We start from the raw sequence: 9,430 nt of genomic DNA, 5'->3' as shown, positions 1-9,430 counted from the left end.
GGCCTGACCGCGGCACCCGCCAGACGGTGAGGGCAGCGGCGCCGCGGGCACGGGCCGTGCGGGGGGCAACGCCCGGGGGAGGCCCGGAAATGGATTCTCTGCCCGGGGTGCAAAGTCCGACCCACGAGAGACCAAGTTTATTACAAACCCGGGCGGGGTCCAGTGCCAGGAAAGCAGCACCCCACAGTAACACGGAATGTTTATACATGCAGGGTTAAGATGAAATTACATTGTCCGGGGGCTAAAATGGATCGGGGGTGTTTTGGCGGAAAGGTTTGATGGAAAGATGGACCTGCTGGGACCTGGGCTGGGGGTCCTGGCAGGAGGCTGCTCCTGCACTGTCAGTTCTCTGCTGCTTTGCTCAGTACAGGCAACCATGAGTGAGCAAAGGGCAGTGATCAAGGATGCTGACATGTCAAGGTGCTGTGGGGTGGGCTAAACAGTATGTTTGTGAAGTATGACGTGAAGAGCAACCTTGTTTCTCACATAAAGAAGGCAAGTGTTTACTTGTAATGTCTCCTTGAAATGCCTGTGCACATGAACAATCAAACAGGGAGAATGCTGCTGGGCAAGCAGCTCTAGAGTAACGAGTTCTAGAGACACTAGATAATCAAGTTGGACCTCCTCTGTTGGCTGGTGTCCTTATGTTCCTGTCCCCACCCTTTATGTGGAGTTTTCCAGGTCCTTCTGCAGTCTTGCAGGACTTACTTTCTGCCTTACCTTTTCTGCTGCTGTCCCATTGTTGAGGTGACCAGGGTGGCAGCTGACTGTCCCTGTGACTGGTGAGCTGGTACAAAGCACAGAGGCTCTATTCAAGAAGTGGCTTTGGATGGCTTTTCTCCCCCACACATGTAAGATGAAATGTTTGTGCTCAGAACAGATGGTTCATAACTTCCAGTGTGTCAGGTTTTCTCTCTGACTCCTACTTGGAGACTAATTGAGCTGCAAGTAGTTGAAGGCTTTGGTTCAGCCAGACTCTTGCATGCTCTCACAAAAAGTCTTTTCAGCTGATGGCTGTTAATACTGCAGTGTGTAACCACTGCCTGCACAGTTTTTCTCACAGTAGACTTGCACACACAAGTTTATTGGAATGTCACAGCAGACTCCTGACTACTGTGTGTAGGAAGAACACAGTCTCATGACCTGGTAGCAAAAGTAGCAGAGAATTTTCCATTTAGAGTCCTTTCGGGATCCTTTTTGAAAGCAGATAAAAAAGCCAAGATAATAGCTTAATCTAGATAGATTCCAAACAAACAGTGAAGTTCTTAAAAACTTTAAAAAAGGGTTTGGGATCATGGTGTGACTTCAGGGGAAAAGTTACTTCCCCAAAAAAATGTTTTAAGCATATTCCTGCTCACTTTGGAAGCATTTTCTTGTTTATCTGAGCAGCAGATGACTTATAAAGTGATAGATTACCCTTGCACAGAAGAGCATATGCTGCTCCTTAACTGTTTGCTTTTAAAAGTTATCTTTGCTAAAAAGTGACATATCCTTGCATAAAAATTTTGTTAAGACAACATTAGTGCAATTCTCTCAAAAAAGCTGAATTCAGAGGTCTCTCTTTGCAGGAGTTTGACAAGAAATAAAATCCCACTTGGCACTGCATCGTGGGAAGGACTTTGGCAGCTAATTGACTCATGAGATGAAGCTTTTAATCTACTTCTGCTTTGGCAAAGTCGCTGTTCTCCCTTTCCAGTTTGGGTACAACCAAGGAGTGTTACTGTACTGGTCACAGGCCTGCACACTGACTCTAAACAGCCTCCTACCTTCAGCCTTCCTGAGGTAACAGACCTTGATCATCAGGTCTTGTCTTGTATTGTTAACGGTCAGTTGGTGTTTTCACTGTGGCTATAAAAAAGGCTGAAGTGTCTTCCTTGTATTTATTTTCTTTGAAAAGACTGCTTATTTGCTAATCAAACTCTTGGAATGAGTTTATTCTGTAAGAGCTTTCTCTGCCCTTCTGCCCTCTTAGTGCTTGCATTACCCTTTTTCTTCCACTGTGAATAAAGGAGGAACATCCATTTCACCCCCCTGAATCCATAGCATCTGAAGCCTAAGCTAATCTGCAAACATGTTGTCAGTCAGTAACTGAGTTCCCTGAGAGAGAATAGATGTTTTTCAGTTCTTGATAAGCATATCTGCAGCATGTGCAACCTCCAGTGCATATTCTGGAGTTTAGACACATGCTGTTGCTTTTATGAGTTCAAGTGAACTGGTGAGCTAAAAGCAACAATCCCATTTTTCTCCCAGTTTTCAGGAGACAAATTTTCATAGTTCATGACACTGCTGTCACTTTAAAATGTAAATTATACCTCCTATAGATTTTTTTTCTCTATCCCTGTGTCCTGCTACAGAAGCATCTGTTCTTTTACCCTTTAAAGAACAGAAGGAAATACACAGGTTTTTTACATGGAGGTTCTGCATCTAGTACTGACTAATAAAACAGATTTCCATAGAGGTGAAAACATGTAATCTCATCCCAGAATAGAGTTATGCAGTAATTTCTTTTTAATTAATGTTAAAATATCGACTTAAGTGGAAAAGGTTGATGCAGAGCTGTTTTCTTTCACAAGCCTTACATTTGCCTTTTGAAGAAGTAAAGGAATAATGGAAAAAAAATCCTTTAGAGTCCACATGACATAGGTATTATCAGCTTAATAAAAATAAATAAATCCAAGCTACTTCTCACTAGTATGATATCCTCCTTGAAGCTTAGTAAAAATAAAAAAGAGAGGAGGCAGCTGATTTGAAGATTAGTCAGTCTATCTACACCTCTGATAACTGAGGTTTCTTCACTGGTGAGCGTGGCTGTTTCAGCTCCATCCTTTACACTGAAGAGAAGTGCAAGTGCAAATGCAATAAATGCCACAGGCATCACTTCATCAACAGGTTTCTTCTGGGGGAAAAGGGAGCTGATGTTGTGGGTCTGACTGCTGAGTAAGTATCTGTTGTACAAGTCCTTAAAACTCCTTTTTGATCTTGATGGAGTTTAAATTTCACAGCCTTTGTCTTCCTCAGGAAAATCACACTTCTTGTGCTTTGCTACATAGCAGAGTCACAGTTTGAAACCTGAGTGAATGGCAACGATGCCAAAGTTTAAATTCTCATAATCCACTTTAAAAAACCCCGCATCTTCTATCATTGCTTTCAGCTCCTCCTGAAAAATAATAGTTCCATAATTACAAGCTGAAGGCCTATAAACCAGCTGCCTGCAAGATTAAGTTTGGACTGTGTCTTGTGTGTTAGTGCATTCAGAAAAATACTGTCTTACCTGAGGGGGGAAACGTCGGATGCTCTCCACAAGATACTGGTAAGACTTCCAGTCACCAGCGATAACCTCACCCAGGACAGGGATAACCTGGAAACTGTACAGATCGTAGAGCCTGCACAGATAGACAGCAGGTACAGATTAAAACAAACAAGTTTATAACCAACCCTCTCCAATACAAGTTGATCTCTGTACCACTATACTATGGAGTCTGCATCTGATTTTAAAAGCACACAATGAGGTGGCCTCAAAGTGCCTCTGTCTCTTATTCTGAGTACAAACAGAGAGCCCTGTGACAAGGCACAGTGCCACCATGTTCCTACCTGGAAAGAAGGGGGTTGCTGACGTGACTAAATTCAAGGCAGAGAAATCTTCCTCCTGGTTTCAGCACACGATAGGCCTCCTGAAGTGCCTGAGACAAAGCAGGTGCCATAAGTTTGTTTCTGTAGAACAGCACATGCCTATTATCATGCCAAGTGATGGCAACTCAGTGATGAACTGAGGGGAGAAAGAGAAACCTGACTCCAGTCTCCAGTGTTTACTGGTTGAGAAGCATCCCAAGACAAGAAAAAACCAAAAACGAAACAAAAAAACACAAATGAAAACCCCAAACAAATAAAAATACAAACCACAAAAACTCTTGCTGTTACACAAAGAGATTTACATGCTTTGTGTTGAAACTGTGATGTCAGGTTTGCAGTTTTTCTTTCTCCCTAGTGTTGATGAACGTTTGCTTGTAATTACAGACCAAACCCAAAAGGGAGAAGGTGACTCAGCTAAAAGAAGCTGAAAATGAAGAGAGGTCAGGATTATTTTTTTTTAATCAAAAGATTTTACTGAACTGAGAGGCACACGTGAGGGATGACAGAAGAAATGCTACTGGGTTTTGGATGAGCAATGTGTTAAAACAGGGAGGAGGGAGAGGGAAGAAGAAAATCTCTGTGTACTTTGAAATTCCATCCTGTATCCAAAATAAAACATCTAAGAACCACCATGACAGAATTCTGTTTACTGTATGCTTTTTCCATAAAAGAATACAGCAGAGTTGTACTCAAGCACCTCTGCAGGTTCTACAGCTGCTTGGCTTCAGCTGTCATGCTCCTAAGGGATAAAGTATAAGCAATACACATCCATGAGGGGAGCTCTGCAAAGGAATTGGAGGCTTGGATGTGTTTTCTGTCAGGTCTCCAGTGAGCTATGCTACCAGACTGCTGCATCCATGAAGGCAAAGGGCCTGTGCTTTGCAAGGGTGCAAACAAAGAGTTGCGTTATACCATCAGCATTAAGTGAAGTTCAAAGACATGCAGTTCAAGGTGGTTTGGATCCACATGCTACACCTTTCACAGAAGGAGCATTGCCAAGGTTGGAATACACTCCTCCAAAACAGACAACTAGTCCAGCTAGACAGGTGATCTAACCTATCTTGAGACACGAGGCTCCTTCTCAAAGGACTGATACTGTTTAAAACAAAGGGTACTACTTACCCCAATTAAGATCATACTCATTCTTCACAGAAAGCCCTACCCAGCCAGTGTAAAGACACTGAGCAGAACTGGGCTGAACAGGTCAGTTCTACAGCAGTGGTGGCAGCACCTTCTGCTCTGGGAGCTCTGCAGGCTTAGGCAAGCAAACAGAATGGACCCACTCCAGCTGGGATTTACAACAGGTGCTTCAGGAAGATTTGAGCCATGCAGACTGACTGCACTGTGCAGGTGTAGATCCAGTAACATCACAGGTCAGGAGAAGGTGGGGAATGACTGTAGTATTCAGTCTTCTTTTTCCTTATGAAAAGACTGTGTGACTTGCCAAGCTGGAAAGGTTGGGCACAACTAGGATAAATCTAACTTTTTATGACAAAAGGTGGGGCATTTAATTGCATTCTCCATTTAAACAAGTTGCATGCTACACGCCACTTATTTTAAAGGCTTCAGTAATCAAAAGATGTTCCTTTATCCAAAACAACTCCCCTTTCTCTTCCTCCACTAGAATAAAAAACTTCACGTGAAGTGTAAGGACTCCATGCCAGAATACACAACAGCAACTTACCAAATCAATACGAGTTACATTTCGGATTCCAAAGGCAATTGTGTAAACATCAAACTTATCATCATCAAAGGGCAACTCTTCAGCATTTCCAAGCACCCAAGACAAACCTGTAGTAAACACCAAGGACATAATATTAGGCAGAACTTATCTAACTCAGACTGCTCCAGAAAGATTAGAACTTATCTATTCCAGAAGGAAATGGTTATTAATAAAAATGATGTTTACTATTTCAATTTTGCATTTTTGTTGGAGGAAAGACTAGGTCTAGACTCATAAACCTTTCAAGGCCCTGCATGATGCATCTGTCTTCAGACGAAGTAGTTCATCTTGTAGATCAGCCCAAACGTTCTTCTGCATATACACACACAGTGCCTTATTCTGCCAAAAAAGAATTCACCCAAATCTTGCATGGTAGTGGAAAGCAGCTAGCTTTCCAGAAATTGGCTGCCATTTGTTTGTAGCAAAGTTGCAAAAAAAAGAATCTCTGGTCAGAGAATAACTATTAACAACAATGAATGTCTTGCCATGCAACTATGGTCAAAGCACTTAAAACTTTTAGTAGAAAGCTTTCATAGATTGAGGAATGTGAAAAGCCACACCCCCTCCATCATCAATATCAGTACCTGATCCTGTTGCAAATAGTTTGTTTCCTAAAACCCCAATGGATCAAGGCCACATCTATCTGTGAGCATCAATGTCCAGGTTATTGGCACCAAAAATAAGACTGCTCAATTTAGAATAAATAGTTCCTAAAGTTGCAGTTTTGGGTGACTCAGATACAAAACAATAAAATCAAACCCAAACCAAAGAAAATAACCAACAATACAAAAAGCCTAGGAGTCTTCGGCAACAGAGATCAACAGTTTCAAAGAGCAGTATGCTAGAAAGTGACATGGAAGAGAGGAAAATACAGCAGAACACAACAGCTGCTGCCAGAGACATCCAAATTTCATTTTTACAACACACATACATATTTATAATTGTAGAAAGCATTGTATGCAAAGCAGAACGTAACATTATTAAAGCAGCAATTATAAGGGTTATTTAAAGGCTTGAAGAGACACCTGAGAAGTAAGCATCAAGAAAAGGTTTTTGAGCAGCAAGAAAACTGCCCCTCTGAATACGCTGTGGTGAAATCACAGGCTGGGAGTTTAGAAGTGGGTACATAAAAAGTGGTTGTTGGCATGCAATAAGAGGAGCTGGGGCACAGGTGGGGCAGCCTACCACCTCTGGTGATTGTGCAACACACGTTTCATTTTGGCATGCACAGTCCCCACTGCTGGTGAATGTACATACGAACACAGTGAAAGAAAAACTTTGCCCCTTACAATTTAAGAAAAAAAAGTTTTAGACCCCAGACAATCAACACATAAGCAAGGTCAGAAATTAGTTGACTAAAGCAGGGAGGAATGGCATGTAAAACAGAAGGCAGGACATATTAAATGGCCATGTGCTGAACAAGGGAGTGAAAAAGAGTAAGAAGTCAGGATTGTGCGCAGTGGGGCATAAGGCAACCCAGGCAACAAGACAGTTGGACTTCTACAGCAACAATGTACAGGGGAAGAAATTAAAAAACAATCTTAATATTAATTTTGAGAATTTGGTAAGTCACAAAAATACCTTAAAGGTGCAGCCAATTGAACAAAATTCTTCATTTATGGCAGCTGGGAAGCAGCATCAAGCTGTATTTCAGATCCTGAGCTACTGTCATAAAGCTTTTATACCTAAAATGTTGGTAGAGCTCCCAGACTGTAACGCATAAAAAGAGCTCTAGACATACTGCCAAGCTGCTCAGAGAAGCATGATGCAAACAGTCTACTGGAGCTGAAGAACCAAAGCTTTCACAATCAGTTAAATTTTTGAAAAGAAGGAAAAGGCAGGTAGGCAACAGCCTGGTGTAAACCACTAGCAGGGACCAAGAGCAGCTGCAGAACTCACACCAGCAACTTATTTTTCAGCCCCTTTGTGCTACTAAGCTCTTCTGTATGTCATACACAATTTTTCAGCTGAAGTCTCAATGGGGGTGTGGGAGCAGGACACAGTGAGAGGACAGGCAGGAGATCTTGTAACACTTATGCAGAGGCTGCCCAGGGCATAGCTAATAGTGGTACCCAGGTGAACAGTTTGGGAACCTCCTGGTATATCTTACATTGCTAAAATATTTGCCAAATATCCATAAACAAAGAGAGGTAAGCAACTATTATACAAACGCTGAGCCACAAGCAGGACTTCTTGCTCTATGTCTTACTTCTTAAAATCAGGCTTTTCAAGCAGGATTGGCGTAGTCCCCAACAAACTCTAGATACCAGTCAATAAATCCATTGACCTGCAAACTAACATTTAATATAATTCAGTTTATCTGAGTATTATTAGCATATGTTCTAACTGTGGAAAATTTTATAGGTTCACAATGCAATTCAGTTCTTGCATTTTTCATTTGCTGCCTTGATTCTTGAAATATCCATTATAAGATCTTTAGTCTAATCATTCTAGGGCTGAGTTCTTGCATTATCTGCCTGAGTAAAATGAGATTCGACTGCACAGATGCAAACAGCAGGTTTAGGTAATTTAAGCAACCTGGAAGGATAGCTGGGCATCAGACCTCGTGGGCACTTCCACACGTATTTCTGAAAGTTCAAGTACTATTCAAGAGGATCACTACATACATGCCCACTTGAAAGTAACTTCTGAAAGTTCAAGTACTATTCAAGAGGATCGTAGGCATCCTACATGCCCACTTGAAAGTAAGTCAACACTGGCAAATATGCAAGCACAGCTGCAGTATGCACCATGGCTGTATAACGCATATTGTAATCCTGAGGTGGTGATCACCTGGTGGCCACCATGTATCACCTTCCTGCTATCAGGCATGCTAATGAAATGGTACAACACATGACTTACCTTCAGAGTAGCCAAGATGCTGTGCTTTCTGCTTCCCAACTTTTAGCATTTCTCTGTTAATGTCACAGACCACCACTTGGGAATCCCCGAGTGAATTAGATTTGTCTTCCTGGTAACTCTCAGAAATCTCCTGCCACGATAAATCCTGCTGGTGTCTGAGCTTCCTCTGGAGCTGCCGCTCTCGTGCCGAGCGGACGTAGTTAATGAAGCGAAAGGCAATGTCACCTGCATTTGTTTGGAAAGAAAGATACATGTTTTGGAATGTTTTCTGACCCCAGGAATCCAGAACATAAGGCTTTGAACATCAAACTGAGTTCATTTTTATTTACCTAGATACAGATAAAAAAACCCACGCACACAGGAAACAGAGTGAGTGTATATAAATAAATACAGCAAAAAGTCCTTGACTTCCTAAAAGTGGAAGCAGTTTTCCACAACATACCTTGGCAGTACCATAACACTTTCAGAACCATGGAGTAAGACACTACAAAACACAAACCCTTCTCTAGAAAAAACAAGCAGATGCTTCACCAGATTTAAAAACAGGCAAGGAACTGAGGGGGGGGAAATAAAAATAAAGGCTAGGCAACTTAATTCTGACCAGACTCAGCTCAAGAACAGCATAGCACTGTCCTGTGGAACCCACCAAAATTAATTTACCTGTTCCTCCAGCAACATCAAGCAGAAGTGTTCCTGGGGAAGGGTTCATTTTATGCACGAGGATATCCTTCCACACTCGATGAATCCCTAGAGTCATTGAATCGTTCATTACATCATATTTTTTGGCCACACTTTCAAAGACCTGGTAAACTGCAAGGAAAGTACACGAGAATGAGGTGTAATTTAGTTTAAAATGCTCCTGAGGAAGTAAAACGTGCCCTTTACTCCCTCATGAAGGTCTGCCAACCATATGGAACTGAAAAACAACTGAAAACTACTTATAAACATAGGACCGAGTCCTGCTGAGCCTGGCAAAGGTCTCTTTGGGGACACGCAGCTCCTTCCCGTAACCCTTCCGGAGCAGAGGGGAAGACTGGAGCTGGCCTGACACTATTTGAGACTCTCGGTAACGTCTCAAACTCACGGCTCGGCTCCAAAGGGCCGTCCCCAGCACCCTCACCCCTGCACCCCTTCCCGCCGCAGCGATAAGCACCGGGCACCCCGTTAGGTTCCAGCCCGGCATAACCCACCCTCCCCGGGGGCTCCCCAGGAGAC

General features: G+C 42.5%; 1 protein-coding gene across 1 annotated transcript in view; it reads right to left on the bottom strand.

Moving 5' to 3' along the window:
• Positions 1-2,992: 2,992 nt before the first annotated feature.
• The window catches only part of COQ5 (coenzyme Q5 homolog, methyltransferase (S. cerevisiae)), a 7,942-nt gene continuing 1,504 nt past the window's right edge, over positions 2,993-9,430 (bottom strand). The window contains exons 2-7 of the mRNA XM_010004866.1: positions 8,876-9,025; positions 8,216-8,440; positions 5,315-5,421; positions 3,592-3,680; positions 3,272-3,383; positions 2,993-3,157 (exon numbers count right to left, since the gene is read on the bottom strand). Of these exons, the coding sequence (XP_010003168.1) occupies positions 3,056-3,157; positions 3,272-3,383; positions 3,592-3,680; positions 5,315-5,421; positions 8,216-8,440; positions 8,876-9,025 (785 nt within the window). The 3' untranslated portion in view covers positions 2,993-3,055. The remainder of the gene's footprint in view (positions 3,158-3,271; positions 3,384-3,591; positions 3,681-5,314; positions 5,422-8,215; positions 8,441-8,875; positions 9,026-9,430) is intronic.

Source organism: Chaetura pelagica, unplaced genomic scaffold, assembly GCF_000747805.2.
Source record: "Chaetura pelagica isolate M959 unplaced genomic scaffold, ChaPel_1.0 scaffold249, whole genome shotgun sequence".
NCBI classification, from domain to species: Eukaryota; Metazoa; Chordata; class Aves; order Apodiformes; family Apodidae; genus Chaetura; species Chaetura pelagica.
This window is presented reverse-complemented; position numbering and strand designations above follow the sequence as displayed.